This window comes from Pelecanus crispus, chromosome 6 (assembly GCF_030463565.1).
Source record: "Pelecanus crispus isolate bPelCri1 chromosome 6, bPelCri1.pri, whole genome shotgun sequence".
NCBI lineage: Eukaryota > Metazoa > Chordata > Aves > Pelecaniformes > Pelecanidae > Pelecanus > Pelecanus crispus.
Window position 1 is genome coordinate 59,754,015 of NC_134648.1, and position 16,509 is coordinate 59,770,523.

The 16,509-nt window shown below is 41.1% G+C and overlaps 1 protein-coding gene across 4 annotated transcripts in view; it reads right to left on the reverse strand.

Annotated features, from left to right (window-relative positions):
• Positions 1-16,509, reverse strand: part of SETD3 (SET domain containing 3, actin N3(tau)-histidine methyltransferase) — a 65,314-nt gene that overhangs the window by 10,810 nt on the left and 37,995 nt on the right. For all 4 annotated transcript variants that reach the window (XM_075712754.1, XM_075712753.1, XM_075712756.1 and 1 more), the window contains exons 7-8: positions 3,602-3,660; positions 1,583-1,697 (exon numbers count right to left, since the gene is read on the reverse strand). In XM_075712754.1, coding sequence (XP_075568869.1) covers positions 1,583-1,697; positions 3,602-3,660 — 174 coding nt within the window. The remainder of the gene's footprint in view (positions 1-1,582; positions 1,698-3,601; positions 3,661-16,509) is intronic.

A 16,509-nucleotide genomic window follows, 5' to 3' on the forward strand; every position in this document is an offset into this window, starting at 1 on the left:
TGCACTAGCAGGTTTGGCTCCAGAGGCTGGCTCCATATCAAACCCATTGTTAAAGAGCATAATAAAAATAAAAATTACTTTATCAATTTAAATAGAAGTTTGAATGATTAAAACAACATAACTAGCTGCTCTTTTAATATAGCCTACTTAATTTTTTCCCTCCCAGAACCTTAATTCTCTTCCTCTTTCCTCTAATCCCAACTTTGAAGGCATTCATTAAGAGTTGCCTAATGAATACAGACAAGTCTCTGCAAAAGCATCTGAAAGAGATGCCCAGCAGGAAAAGGGTACAGGAAGTACTGATACTTGCAGCTAAGACTTATATTACAAAAATATACATTCCTGAATTTTAAGCAATTTTCTTTACATTAGAGACTCTCATACAAGCTTTATTGCTAAATCAAAGTTACGAGTTTGCATAACAAATAGTAAAAGGCAAGAAACACTGTTAAAGAACAACATGTAATCACCCTTTAATAGGGAAAAATAAATAAATAAAAAACCCAAACACTTGCAACTTTGTAGCCTAGCCTACCATGCTGTATTTGGTACAGTCATAGTAACAATAAATTAGCTAAATGTCAAATGAAAAACAACTTGCTTTACAATTTGTTCATTTAAACCAGGCTTTTCTTATACCAATACTAATGCATGCTGCTGTCCTAACACTCAGGTCAACTCTCCCACAAAAGAACCAGATTACTTGAATAGTATGGTCATATTCACTGCTTACAATAAATAATACTATCTACTGGAGACACAATTAGAGGGTATGAATTTTGAAGTGTACATGAGACTGGCTAAATGACACTGATAAACCATCCTCTTATGGGTTTCCATTGCCTCACTTCAACATTAACTAGCCTGTTAATGAAATCAAGACCTCATCTTCTGAACTAGCTCACATAAGCCAAAATGTCAGCAGGTCTGACTTTCTAGATACATATGTCACCTTTTAAATGTTTAATATGCCCTAAAGTAGTATTTTTGCATTTTGTTTCTTTGATGTAGTAACAGATGTACTGTTTTTGTTGAACTAGGCTTTGTTCTTGTTGTTGCTGTCTCCACAAACAAGGCTCTCTGGGCATGGTTAGGAGAGCAGGCAGTATTTCTTAGTTGCAAATTTCTAACCACTTTCCCTAGTGGTAGCTACAAGTGGCAACCTCCATCATTGTCTGCTTTCCTGTTCTCAGAACAAATCTGTCCAGTATTGTGAATCTTTTTCAGCCCATCAGAAACAAAACTCCACGTCAGAAGAATATTCAAACTTGGCTGGGAAAAAAGGTATCATGTAGCTGAAAACTTTTAAAGGCACATTCTACATATATGAGACATAACCGTATGCGAGTATGCAATCACTTCTAAAGTTGAAGTGAAGGTGAAGAAAGTTCTCCCTGAAAAGCTACCGTAAGACCTTTAAGAAACTTACAAATCTTTCTATTAGTTTTTTAGGGTCCCTTAGGAAGATAAAATACCTGTGTTAAGAAGCATAATGAAAAATGTTGTTAAACTGTTCTACAGCAGTTGAAAGGCTTAATACTTAAGCCCTAAAGCCTTTCAGCAATGCTGAAGAAATCCTTACCAGTCCATTAGTATGATTACACATGTCCCATAAAGGTATTAGAGCCAATGTAACTCTGGAACCATCTTCTGTTGGAATCTGGTTCTGCCGTGTCATAACAGAGGAAACCGCCCATCTACAAAAATGAAAAACATTAGATGGTCAATGTTCAAAACGTCAATATGTGATTGGCTGTAGTCCAACCTGAAGCAATCGTTTAGGCTAGGGGTTTCCAGACTTAGTTTTCTTAAAGATCACACTGACTACAGTAACAGTAGAAGGCAATACCACTTGCAGGAGAAGCAGCAGCTCCTAGGTTTCCAAGACATGCACATAGACCAATGCCCAAATCAGGATTGCAATCCCACCCCTCTTCTGCACTCTCTGCAACAGAATCTTCATACCTTCCATTACCTCAACCAGGACCCATTCCCATGTCACATTCTGCTTCCCCAACCCTTCACTGCACACATACCTCTCACTACACATCCCAAACCTGGGGTCAGCTATTCCTGCAGGCTTCAGAGCAGTTCACAGTTACTGCTTGGCAGCAGTAGCTCTCATCTATGTGCAGACTCTTGTAAGAGCCAGGAGGTATTTTTCCCCTCGCTCCCTAAAAAGCTTATGAACTTATTAAAAAAAAAAAAAAAAAGAAACCTTATGAACTAAAAAGCTTATGAACTGAAAACCAGTGTCATCACCTGATACACGCATGATATTTTGGTAAGCGCTCCTCTTCAGTTTGTGAACTTTTGCCTTAGATCAGTATTGCTAAATTTTCTGCTTAACAGAATAAAGGGGAAAAAAGCCCCAATACCCCAAACAGATATCCAGGTAAAAAGAATGAAGTAAGCATAACAGAGTTTATCACACAGATATAATTCAAAACCCTTCTAACTCAGGTTAAGCAAAGGAAATGCCAGCTACCTATTCAAACTTACGAATCTTCAGAAAAGCTTACCATTTCAGTATTTTCTAAAACTTCATTTTTGTTTCAGACAAAAATAAATATTAAATACCAGAGGGAAAAGAATAATCTTAGTTTCACTATGTTCTGGCCTTAATACATACATTTGTTGTGGGGTTTTTGGGGGGGCGGGGTGGGGAACCACCACCAGGAGAAGGTCAAAATAATTTTAACACCCACTGACTCCACTACTAACAGGTTTTAATACACAGAATTAGACTTTGAGAAGGACTAGAGATTGCTTAGAAAGATACCATCAAATTGAAATCTATTTAATTTCTAAAAAAAGCAAGTAAAAATTGTAGATAATTCTGATATACAAACACTGTATGAAACATCACAATAAAAATGTTTCTTTTTAATTGTTGTACTTTATCTGCAAAATTTTACACCATTTCACATGGAAGTTGGCGTGTTCCTCTGTGACCCTGTAAGTGAAGGTGGCATGCTTTGGAAATCCCACTTTCATAGACTTATCCAGAAGAACAACTAGGCTAAAAAAAAAAAAAATCCCTGTAAGACCTCATGAATGCCTTTTATTTATGCTATTTTAATCACTTAATAGAATTAAAGCTCTCGTTATCTTAATTATTCTTATTTTTATCTTATGTCACCCCCTATAGCACCTCCAAGTGACACCCATGCTTCACTTGTACAGCTTAAGTTCTCCAGCTCTCCTGTTCAACAGCCACTGTAAATACTAGTTTTTACTACTATGTGCTAGTAAAGCCTTTTATAAAAAAAAAAAAAATAAAAAATCCCCAAATCCAAAACCCAAACTCCTGCAACGTCACCTGAATTATTTTCTTAAGAAACAATGAATTACCTTACTAATCTCAGACCATGTGTGCCAGTTGGCTGAATTAACCGCTCATAATGACTATTCCTTTGTAACAATTAAAATATGCATATTTATTTTACTTACTTCTTCATTAAGAAAGTGTATTAGTATCAAATCCTACATTTAACATTTCAATAACAATAGGGCTTTCCCACCAATGAAGCATTTCCAGGGTCCCACAGTTTACTATATTAAGGAAAAAAAAAAAAAAAAAAAAAAGAGACAGACCAACCTGTAGTCATCATAAGTGAAAGAATCCTTTAAGGGCAGTTTGCTGGCATTAGGATGGGTCTGGGAAATGCAAGTTTCAGAAAAAGGTGAAAAGAGAAAGAAAAGAGAAATCAGAAATCAGTCAGCAGAATTTCATTATTTAGCTGCCTAACAGATCCTAACAAGAGCCAAATGAAGCAGGAGGCGTCCAGCCGCGCTACAGAGGGATCATCATGCTATTATGCTCTCATACATCACTGTCAACTTAATTTGTTGTGCCCAGCAGCCGCCATAAATCTGTTTCTTCATATTTCAAGACTGGAACCCACAGACATCGTACAAAAATAAAAAATTTAAGGTGGACTGAGTATGTGAAGGTAAAATAAAATCCAGCCTGTGGTGCAGGGTGGGGGAAAGAAATCAGACAATAAACACATTAGGTTTCACCAACTTCCACATTTTTCCTTTTCTTTGGGATATCTGTAAGGTTTTTCACAAATGCAAGTAAAAATTATACAGACAAGATTTTCAATTCTTCCTCGATACCTGTAAAGGTTCTGTTCAGTACAAGATGCACTACACCTCTGAAGTAAAACAGATTAAAATATTTAAATAGTTTTGGTGACAAACGTCGATTAGATAGTACCTACGTTACGCCATCTACACATACTCCCATCGAAAAGTGGAGCAATGCCATTTGAGAACGCATACTGTCATTGTCATTAACAAGCACAATATTTAGATTTTAAAAAGGCTTTAAGGAGCTGTAATACCTGTTACTTTTCTGATCAATTAACTTATTAAAGTTTCCAAAATACAGGTACCTTTAAGCCCACACTCACACACTTTCAGAACTTTGTCCCAATCCACAAATGGAAAGCCATAATAGCATAAATTTTAATCTTCAGGTTCAATTAGGTCTCAGAGACGAATTGAAGGGAATGATCAAATGGTTATTTCAGAAGATACAAATGATTTTTTGCATAGCTCTATCTTTGCGACACTCTTAATGCATGAAGCTGCATGTAGTATGCAGTTTTTTACTCTTGATGCATTAGCATCACAAGTGCATGGTAATTTATCATTTCTCACTGTAATGTACTTGCTGGCACTGTGTGCAGGACAGTAGGGGATGAGGTAAAAGTGGCTCAAACCGTAAATCAATTAGAAAACAAAAGCTTGTGCTCGGTGCGCAATTTTAGGCAAATTATATATTACAAAAGACTGCCAGTTGGGTGTTAGGTCCCAGGTGCCTGTTCTCCCTCGGCCCCTCCAGTTAACCCTTTGGATGGGCTTTCTCTGAAACACGACAGAAGTCCGCAATTCCAGCGACTGCTGCCCCTCTCCCTCTTTTTTTTCTTTTTTTTTTTCTTTTTAAAGCACTCCACATTTCCATATGCTTTTCATTCACATCGATGATACGGTCATTGCCGAACAAACTCCCTCGCGTCTAATTGTAGCAACACATCGTTTTTCCTTTTCACAAAACCATTCAGTACAAAACCAGAACTGAAACCCAAACCAATGGATTTCGGGAGGTATCGTCGCTGCCGTAGAACAGTTCAGACTCGATTCCAGAAATGAACGTAGAAACTTCGCCTTCAACTGGAAATACGATCCTTAAACCCAAACACCACCCTGAATTACTCCTTCATGACAACTGGATTTCAACTTTTACCGCTGGTGTTATTGAGCTGTTTTACGGTAGCTCGAGATAACGAACTAAGCCGGGAAAGTCGACACCAACAGCGAGACATACACGCCTATCCGTTTCACTTGGAAAATATTACATTATTTTTGGCCGTTACATTTCTATTGGTCGTGAAAATCCGCACCTCAAGTTTTTCAAGAGGAGGGTGTTTTACAGGAACAGAGGAGTTCGGATCCCTTAAAAACGCGTACCGCCACCGTCCCGTCCCTTCGCAGACCCCGCGCTTAACTTGCGCAGAAGGGAGCCCTGCCCCCCCCGCCCCGCGCCTTTCCCGCCCCCGGCCCCGGCGGCCCCGCGCGGCCCCGCACTGCCCCCTGCCGGCGCCGCCGCGGCCCCGCGCCGCCGCCCGGCCCCAGCCCCGGCCCCGGCCCGGGAGGGCAGGGAACACGACGCTGAGGTGAAACTCCTCCGGAGCGGCCCCTCGACATTATTCGAACGCTCCGAAATGGTGGTTCCGGGTCACCTCCCCTCGGCGGACACAAATGCTGACTGCCTTCAGGCGCAGGGCTGACGGGTGCATGGCAGAGGGAGCCCAGGTGTGCACACGGGTGACCCCTGCTTTCCTCTCTGCCCTTTTCTGCTCTCCCTCTTCCCAGACAAAAACTTTCAACGGAATAAATTATTTTGCAAACGGCAATAACTGCTATGGTCGTGACGCACGACAAGTAAAAAGGCTTTTTGTCAGCTGAGAGGTGGTGTCTTCAGGTACTTCAGCCCTCGCTGCGAGCAAGTGCCTACAGGAGACAAGATACATAGGTGCCGCCATCGTCCTCTGTGAGCAGAGCGATCGGTAGGAAACCAGCAGATTGCCGGAAGGTTCCTTGTTCATTTGACACGAGTAGCCCCTCTGTAACGAGTCCACTTGAACACGTAACCCATGGGCAAAGATTCTGGATGCCACCAAATGCTCATTTGTAAATCTGTGGAGCTTAGGGACTGCCCCTACGTGGAGACCATCCAGACGTAATTCACATAAAACCACTAGTAAATTACAATAAAGGACAAAATATATGGTCTTAAAAGACACAAGGCAGAATAAAACCCCAGTGTACATAATTACCGTATTTCTAATATTCTGTGGTACAATATTCTACTAGCTATTTTAAAGTTAAGATACGTCAGCATATTTGATCATCTTAGATTTCTGACTTGGACTATTTTGCTGCCTAACTTAAAAACCCTATAGACTACAAGAATCTGAAGACACACACAAAAAAGAACAATATTCTAATTAAAAAATTGATTTAGCATCCAGCTTCTCTTTATAGTCCCTTGGTAAAAATGAAATCTCCCTAACAAACACTTAATAAAAGCTGTCAATATATCTAGAAAGAAAAATGACACAAATGCATTAAGTATTAAACACCCTTGAAAAAAGTCACATATTCCATGAATTTTTGATGTACTATCTTGACATTAATGTAAAACCTTGATATTTATAATTGACAGATATTTAATAAAGTATAGAAGATGACTGCTGCATAGCATGCAAATTGCTCAGGCTGATCAAAAAAGACACAGACATATTTAAACTAAACAAACACTTAATACGTAAAAAAAAAATCATATCTAGCTTTTATAGGTTCACACAGCTAGGTGTCTACAGATTAGCTTTGAAATGTGACATTATCTACTACATGAACCCTAATTTTAACTTACCAAGTCTGTATGAAGTAGTTTCAGAAAGTTAGGAGGGGAAGCTTTAAACAAAAAATGGGAACTGGAAAATGTGAATATATTCATTTAGATGCAGGTCCTGACATTCTACTGAAAGAGTTATTATAAAGAACAAATACCATCTATTTAGTTACCCTTTCTGTGAAAATATTGTCAGAGCTGGCAATCAGGGTGATGACCACTGCAAAAACAAATAGTGGCATGCTGAATTTCATTTTCCTCCTGATGCTGCTATTCCTAAAAAAAAAAAAAAAATTTAAAAAAAAAATTGCTTCTTCCCCTTCAGCGTTCCAAGCCTTCTTTGAGACATTTGGAGGATATCTCAAAATAACCAGAAATATTAAAAAGTAACAGTGATCGCTGCCAGATTGTCTGCAGCCACTGCGGAAAGAGACAGACTGTTATTCTAGTCACCTAAAACACTATCAGACTAGAAGCCAGTTACTCAGTATGGCAACCAGAGAAAAGGGGGGGTGGGGGGAGGGAAAAAAGAGGAAGAGACACTTTCAGACATTTTTCTCATTCTGGGAAGCAGTAATATCCAGTGGTTTGTGTCTCATGTTCAGTGTTTCACAAGAAAGCGCAACTTCCGACGCCCGCATAGGGGCCTTTGCGCTGATCATTTCTCCATCGCATTTTTGGATGGACATCACAAAATAATGATTCTCAAGTCTTACAAACTAGATGCTAGAGGACTCCTCCACTTTTGAGAAGGCTTGTTTTGATTTGGACAGCATGAGGGCTTCAATGTAGAAAGGGTGGGTGCCTTTCCAGATGAGAAGCCATCCTAACCTTCACTTCTGCTATCCAGCCTACCAGGGCATTAACCTCCTGTAAAAGATTGGTCAGACTGTCAGACGGAGTAACCCCTTACCCCACTCAATCACAAAATGCCAAAGCTCATTTATCAGAGCTCCTAATCTTGACAAGGAATTTCCATTAAAATTAGCTTAATATTTGCTTGTTTACCAAGTGATGCAAAGTACAAGTCCTATTACTGTAACATGCAATAAAATGCCCGAGTAAAATTTACAAAAGTTTACACAGTGTTAAATTTCATATCTATGCTACTAGGTGTCTTGAAAAGAATTGATGTATTTTGGTGTGAAGTCATATTGGACAGTACATTCCTTTGTACCATTTGCCCTTGTATAGTCCGAGTAAGAAAAAATTAATTGAATCACTGGATGTGATTGAAGTTAGTGGGGTTTTTTTTGAAGAGACACCACCTCTCAGCTGACATAAGCTGACCATCGAAGTCATCTACTACTCCACTGTAATATGTAACTGTCCTGGTTTCAGCTGGGATAGTTAATTTTCTTCCTAGTAGCAGGCATAGTGCTGTGTTTTGGATTTAGTAGGAGAAGAATGTTGATAACACACTGATGTTTTAGTTGTTGCTAAGTACTGCTTATGCTAGTCAAGGACTTTTCAGCTTCCCATGCTCTGCCAGGTACACAGGAAACTGGGAGGGGACACAGCCAGAATAGTTGATCCAAACTGACCAAAGGGCTATTCCATACCATATGACGTCATGCTCAGTATAGAAACTGGGGGGGGTTGGCCGGGGAGCAGCGATCGCTGCTCGGGAACTGTCTGGGTATCGGTCAGCAGGTGGTGAGCAATGGCATTGTGCATCACTTGCTTTGTATATCATTATTATCATTATTATATTGTTGTTATTATTATTATTATTTTACCTTATTTCAATTATTAAACTGTTCTTATCTCACCCCAGGAATATTTTTTTCACTCTTACTCCTCCAATTCTCTCCCCCATGCCATCGGGGTAGGGGGAGTGAGCGAGCAGCTGCGTGGTGCTTAATTGCTGGCTGGGGCTAAACCACGACAGTAACTTAAAGGAAAAAAAAAAAAAAAATATCCTTGTTTTTGTTGGTTTCCTGAGTTTGTAGACACAGAGATGGTTGGATTTCTGTGAAGAATATTTCAAGTACTCACAAGTCCAAGGCAAAGTTGTGGGCAATCACTGCATCAATATTACTAAATCAGATTTCAATATTCTCAAAAACCTCTTGTGTGCCATTGAAGTAGAGACAGCTCCATTTCTGTCTCAGGAAAGCATCATACAAAATGTTGAGATTATACTGAGGCCATCACTCCGCCCCGCTCCTAGCCCCCAGAACTCTAAGGGTACTTGAAACAGTTAAAGCCAAAACCAGTTTAAGCTTCCACCTTGTTAACTTTCATTCCTTTGAACATAAAGCCCAAGGGTTCGTTCCTTTTGACCAAACAATTTTTTCCTCCCCTTCTTTGCAGATTCTTCCCTCTTTCCAAGGTACTCATTAACATGGGGAGATTTCGTTATGAGCCTTGTTGGATGCTACTTGATGGTTTCAGGCCAATGTGTAGGTGTACAAAAACACAAACACACACCACACATACACACAATTTCAGGGCCAGAAGCAGGAAGATCTGTCAGCATTTTCTGGTTACTGTCCCTTTCCCAGCTCTGGAAATCCTTTGAAGCAGCAGCAGCCTTGAAGAGAAACTCCTCTCTGTGGAGCTGCTGAGGCTTTAACTGCCCTAAAGCTAAGTAAAATAAAGAATTCAGAATGGAGGATCCTAGCGATCTACAGGGAAACAAGAATTCGCTTTTTCCATTGGACACATGCTGCCTAACCTAATGAGGGAAAGCCAGTTCACTGTACGGGACAGGAGAAAAAGCCAAAGATTATTTTACTTTGTAATAACAGTTTATAACTACAGAGGCATGCTCTGGAATTTTCAAACAGCCCAATTCACAAAGCGCTAGGAATTACATCCACAAACCTGTGCTGTTATATGACTTTTCTAATGGACGAAAGATCATCCTACTCTCCAAAACCTAATAGAATGAATCTTAAGATTAAAAAGGTACCACAGGATCGAAACTTATTAAATCTAAATAACATTCTTGCTTATTCTTTGTCAGCAATTTTTATTTACTTTCACGAATATGCACAAGAAAGCACTGTTCCAGACTATTAGGGGATTCATACAGAGGAAGCATAGTGGAATGACTCCTCCTGGTGCAATGGAATTTAACTGCACAGTCCCTTTTTCTGTACCTTCTACCTGCAAAAACTGCTCTTAGTTAATCAGACAGCAGTGGCATAACAGGCAACTCAAACCATGACATCAGCTACTAACTCAAGGGTCTGAAGGACTGTGACTTCACATGCAGAGTGGACATTAACATTTGGCTGACAGAGTACACAGAAATAATTTTGGACTGACTGCAAACATTTACCCTGCCTACAGTCCTGTGGCATCTCCTTTATTAAATACAGGCAAGACAGTGATGGATTTTTTAACATCCACTTCTTGATCAGTCCATTTACAGAATACTTCTTAACATACAGAATTCTGAAATACTAATCTTTCCCAGAAAAGAAGGCACTCAGACATGACATTTAAATTAGTGACCAAGTTTTCTATACCTTTCCCTGTCCTTTCCCAAAATCAGTTAGGGCTGAATGCAGGCCCACTAAGGGCTGAAGGGATGAAGAGGGAGAGCAAGCTGGGCTGAGACTGGACATGTTTTGCAATGCGACAGCCTCCCCAGTCCCTCCCGACTCCGTTCATGTAACAGACATACTAGGTCCATTACCTCCTGTGGTAAATCTCCTCACGAAATATGTGTTAAGTGCTCATGTTGAGCGTTAGATTGATAGGTTCAGTCTGTAGTACTACATTCACACAGGTACAGTAAGATAGCTACAGTAAAGGGTTTCCTTGCAAAGGTCTATGCCTGTCACTTACTCTTTAGGCTCCTCATGACGTACAAGGTTTACCTTGTTCATTTGGTTTCGTGCAACACACATGCACTATGTTCATGCACAAATTCATCACACAACTCTACCATTAATTCAGTGAATCACAAGCCACAAATAAAGTGCAGTGATGGAAAGCCTGAAGTGAACTGTTTCAAAAGGACAGGGACGATATTTCCTATTCCCAACCACTCCACACCCAAAGAGTTTCCTAGCAAGCATTAATATTATGCAGTATGGCCAAAGTTTCATTACCTGTGAATGCGACTACTCAAGTTTACAGATAAATCGTACCAGGAGCCACTTAGGTGGAAGCTTGAATCACGATCATCTTATAACCAAGGTACCGCGCTGCACAACCGGTGTGGCATGCGGGGCATGGTAAGCCCTGGAACCAGATGTACTGGGACTATGGTGTACACACATCCAAAACTAAAAACTTACCACTTCCTCTTCAACTCACATTCAAACCATAGTACAAGAAAATAAACTTTGGTTTACTTAGCAACATATCAATCTCCTACTGTGCAGAGTATTAGCATTGGGTCTGACTGAAGAGGATAATCCACTTTGTAATTTAGTTAAATTACTAATTTTAACAAAGATAAGTCCCCTGTATAATTTTGCAGTGCTTAAAGAATACATCCTTTGAGTATTCCATTCTAAGAAACATCAGCTTGTTATCATATTTTAAATTTATGGAACATTTGTAACTGCTGTTATGTCAGGAAAAATATTAAATCTGCACAATAAGTACAAACTTTATATGAGAAAGTATACTTGTAAATGCATGATGATCTCCTGATGCCTGCTGAGGCACTCACTTCCACAAAAGACACAGACAACATCTCTGGGGATAAACTCAACTGCCCCAGAAAGTGCAACTCAGTTAAAAAATAAAAATAAAAGCAGCTAACAGAAAAGCAAACAAAAAACCCTCTCTACTCTATTGGCTGTAAAACCAGATGCTTATCTGCATTCTCAACTAGGAGAATGGTTGAGAACCATCTTCCCAAAAAATGCTTTAAAAACCCATAATACTAACAAGAGAATATATTATTCCTCCCAAACGTGGTTTAAACTGTGCAGAAACAAATTTTGTTTAGCACTGGCATATACGCTTTGAAGTACACGTCTGTTTCTCTAGAGGAAAGAGGGCATTCAGGCTAGTATAACAGAATCCAAACCATTCAGAATATAAAATAAATTAAAACCTACTGATTAGATCTTAACAATGAATGTCCAGAGAAAGATAACACCTATATCTAAAATGAAAGATATGTTTTATCCTGCCTGTCCTCCTCCAACTTTAAAATATTCTGACTGTAAGGAATAGCAGACACCAAGTGGGACGTGCCTGTATTTCGATCTAGGCCAGCACGGTCCAACTGGCGCCCATCGGCTGAATCTGGACCACAGGATGCCTCCATATGGCCTGCCACCTTTTCCTTGGAGGAGATAGGGAACAGCTGTTTGAGGAGCAAATGCTGCCCGAACAGCCAAACACCTCCTCCTGTGTCCGGCTGGCTCAAAGCCCAGAGCTGTCACTGTGTTCCTGTGGAAAGCAAGGAAGGAACGGGGGAAGAAGGCAGCAGACCTCCTACCCACACAAGGACTTGAGCTCTTCATTTGTCTGAGACAGACAGACGCAACCCAGCGAAGCCTGTAGCTGCTTCAGCGATGGAGAGGGGCAGCCAGAGGAATGGCCCAACGAAGCCCCAGGATCTGCCATTACTGTCATCATAGCTGGGAGCGGGATATACCAGAAGTGACACAAAAATCAGGAATTTGGCACATGTTAGCAAAGTCTAAACCACCTAACGGTAGATACACTAAGTGGTACAGTACAAGCATACAGTCAATCTTCAGTTTGCTGCCAGCAAAACGGATTAATATAGTATTTTGCCCTCATAGAGAGGAAAAACACAGAAAGGTATAAATATATTCCATTATTAACAGCCTATTGATTTATTATTGATCAAGCAGAACAACTCAGGCATTGAAATTCAGACAAAAAGCAAATTAAACAGCAACACTATTTTACCTTTGTAACTGCCCACTCAATGGAATTTTAAATCTCTCCTTAAGGTGACATGTATAGTAGACAAGTAAACAAAAGGGAAAGATTTTATAGGGTTTACAACTGTGCCAAATTTCTTCCACCCATTTTTTACAGCTTTTTTCAGAAGTGATGTCAGTGACACTATTTGATTGGCATGCCAATGAGTATAAATCAAGTATATGGGAGGGAAACCGAGAACCCTAAGGACCTATCTGGTACATGATCAAAACTGTATTCTGCTTCCAAACACATATGCTTTTGACTGCATATTGGTTGAACTCTTTAGAAGCATTAGAACATTCTCTGTTATATCAACTTAAAAATAATAAACAACTTCCAAACATTTGAATAGAGTGTTTTAAAAGGCAGTATACTTGTCTGCATTCAACTCAAACATTATTTAGCACATGAAATGGTGGTATCTTAAAGCCAAGTACAGAGAGACACCAGACGTTCTACTTCACGCTGACCTGGAAAATCATATGCTTATTGGAATAGGATAGATTAGAAACAGTACAGAAAAATAACGTAAGAGTGGCATAAGTCATATTGAAAGTACCATCACAACTTAAAAAAATTGGTGTCAAAATTAAGCTAGAGATGTGAAATCTCACCTAATATACCCAATATTGAAGAGTCAAATGTGATACCAGATTTTAAAGATGCTATAACGTTATTTTGAGATCTAGAACTTAATGTGTTAAAGCGTCCTAACTAAAATGATATTCCAGTGCCCAACAGCTAATAACTGGATTTTAGAATTTCATTCACACTAAATCAATTAGTCAAATTTTATATGAATAATATATCAAATTTAGTATCTGATCAAACGGGATTACAGCCTCCAGGAAATTAAGTTCTCTGTCCAATAGTGCACACAAACAGATCAAAACATCTGTGGATAGATTACTGCAAGGATTGTATTCACAATGGGACTAGAATAACACTTTCACAAGCACTGTCCAGATGTCAACACACACTAGTCAAAAAACTGGTATGAAAGTGTTCCTGTGGAACACTGGATACAAACCAGACTATAGATACTATCTAAAAGTATTAATGACTTCTACCAAATAGATTCTACTAAAAACAAAACAAAAAAACCCAAACACAAGTGTGATTCATGGGGCAGCTTCTGCCTTTTTGAGTAACAGCTTGACAAGGCAAAGAAAGCATTTGCAAGTATTTGCTCGCTAACTCAGCAAAGAAACATAAAACTGAGTCAAAGAAAATGAAATTTACTTCCTAAAATGTTACTTAAACAGGTGACTGCTTTCTCCATTCAGCTTAATGCTAAAATTCTTACTTGCCAATCTCTCGTACTGGGGAGCCCAGCACTAGACACAGTATTCTGGGTATGGCCTCACCAGCGCTGAGTAGAGGGGAAGGATCACCTCCCTTGACCTGCTGGCAACACTCCTAATGCAGCCCAGGATGCCATTAGCCCTTTTTGCTGCAAGGGCACACTGCTGTCTCATGTTCAACTTGCCCTGCCACGTATTAATGAGATTGTTCCACCCCAGGTACAGGACTTTGCAGTTCTTGTTGAACTTCTTCAACTGTCACCCCATTTCTCCAGCCTGTCAAGGTCCCACTAGATGGCACCTTCCCAGGGACTGAAGTGAGGCTGACAGGCTTGTAGCTCCCTGGGTCCTCCTTTCTGCACTTACTGAGGATAGGAGTGGCATTTGCTTTCCTCCAGTCCTCAGGCACCTCTTCCAATCATCATGATTGCTCAAAGATCACTGAGAGTCATAGAATCATAGAATGCTTTGGGTTGGAAGGGACTTTTAAAGGTCATCTGGTCCAACCCCCCTGCAATAAGCAGGGACATCTTCAACCAGATCAGGTTGCTCACAGCCCTGTCCAACCTGACCTTGAATGTTTCCAGGGATGGGGCATCTACCACCTCCCTGGGCAACCTGTTCAAGGGTTTCACCACCCTCATTGTAAAAAATTTCTTCCTTATATCTAGTCTAAATCTACCCTCTTCTAGTTTAAAACCATTACCCCTTGTCCTATCACAACAGGCCCTGCTAAAAAGTTTGTCCCCATCTTTCTTATAAGCCTCTTGTAAGTACTGAAAAGCCACAATAAGGTCTCCCTGGAGCCTTCTCTTCTCCAGGCTGAACAACCCCAACTCTCTCAGCCTTTCATAGGAGAGGTGTTCCATCCTTCTGCTCATTTTTGTGGCCCTCCTCTGGACCCCCTCCAACAGGTCCATGTCTTTCCTGTGCATAGAGCTCCAGAGCTGGACACAGTACTCCAGGTGGGGTCTCACCAGAGCAGAGTAGAGGAGCAGAATCACCTTCCTTAACCTGCTGGCCATGCTTCTTTTGATGCAGCCCAGGATATGGCTGGCCTTCTGGGCCGCAAGCACACATTGCCGGCTCATGTCCACCTTTTCATCCACCAGCACCCACAAGGCCTTTTCTGCCAGGGTTGCTCTCAATGCCTCCATCTCCCAGCCTGTCTTGATACCAGGGGTTGCCCTGACACAGGTGCAGGACCTTGCACTTGGCCTTGTTGAACCTCATGAGGTTCACATGGGTGCACTTCTTGAGCTTGTCCAGGTCCCTCTAGATTGCATTCTGTCCCGCAGGTGTGTGAGTGACCTCACAATAATATCAGCCAGCTCCCTCAGCACTTGTGGGTGCATCCCATCAGGGCCCATGGGCTTGTGTATGTCTGGTTTGCTTAAGTATTCCCTGACCTGATCCTCTTTCACCAAGGGTACATCTTCCTTGCTCCAGCCTTTCCTCCTGGTGTCTGGGGACCTGGGATTCTTGAAGGCTGGCCTTGCTAGTAAAGAGTGAGGCAAAGGCAGCATCCGGTACCTCAGCCTCTTCTGTGTTCTGTGTCACCAGGTCCCCTGCCCCATTCAGCAGCAGGCCCACATTTTCCCTAGTCTTCCTTTTGTCACCTATGTACTTATAGAAGCCCTTTTAGTTGCCTTAGACATGCCTTGCCAGGTTCAATTCCTGCTGGGCTTTAGCTTTCCTGACCTCATCCCTGGATGATTGGACAATGTCTCTGCATTCCTCCCAGGTTACCTGTCCCTGCTTCTATCCTCTGCATGCTTCCTTTTTGTGTTTGGGTTTTGCCGGGAGCTCCTTGTTCATCCATGCAGGCCCCCTGGTATTTTGCCTGACTTCCTGCTCATTGGGATGGACTGCTCTTGAACTCAGAGGAGGTGATCTTTCAATATTAACCATGTTTTCTTTCTTGGGTCCCTCTTCCCTCCACAGCCTTATCCCATGGGACTCTTCCAAACAGATCTGTGAAGAGGCTGATATTGCTCTCCTGAAGTCCAGCATTGTGATCTTGCTTTCTGCTCTGCTCCCTCGTCTCAGGATCCTGAACACCACAATCTCATGGTCACTGCAGCCAAGGCTGTCTTCAACCTTCACATCCCCAACAAACCCTTTCCTTATTTGTAAGTATGAGGTCCATGAATGCAAGTAGCACCTCTCTTCATTGGCTCCTCTATTGCTTGAGTCAGGAAGTTGTCATCGATGCTCTCCACGAACCTCCTGGATTGCTTATACCCTGCTGTGTTGTCCCTTTAACAGATATCAGGGTGGTTGAAGTCCCCCATGAGGACCAGGGCCTGCAAATGTGAGGCTATTTCCAGCTGTCTGTAGAAGGCTTCATCCCCTCCTTCCTTCCTCCTGATCAGGCAGCCTATAGCAGACACACACTACAAC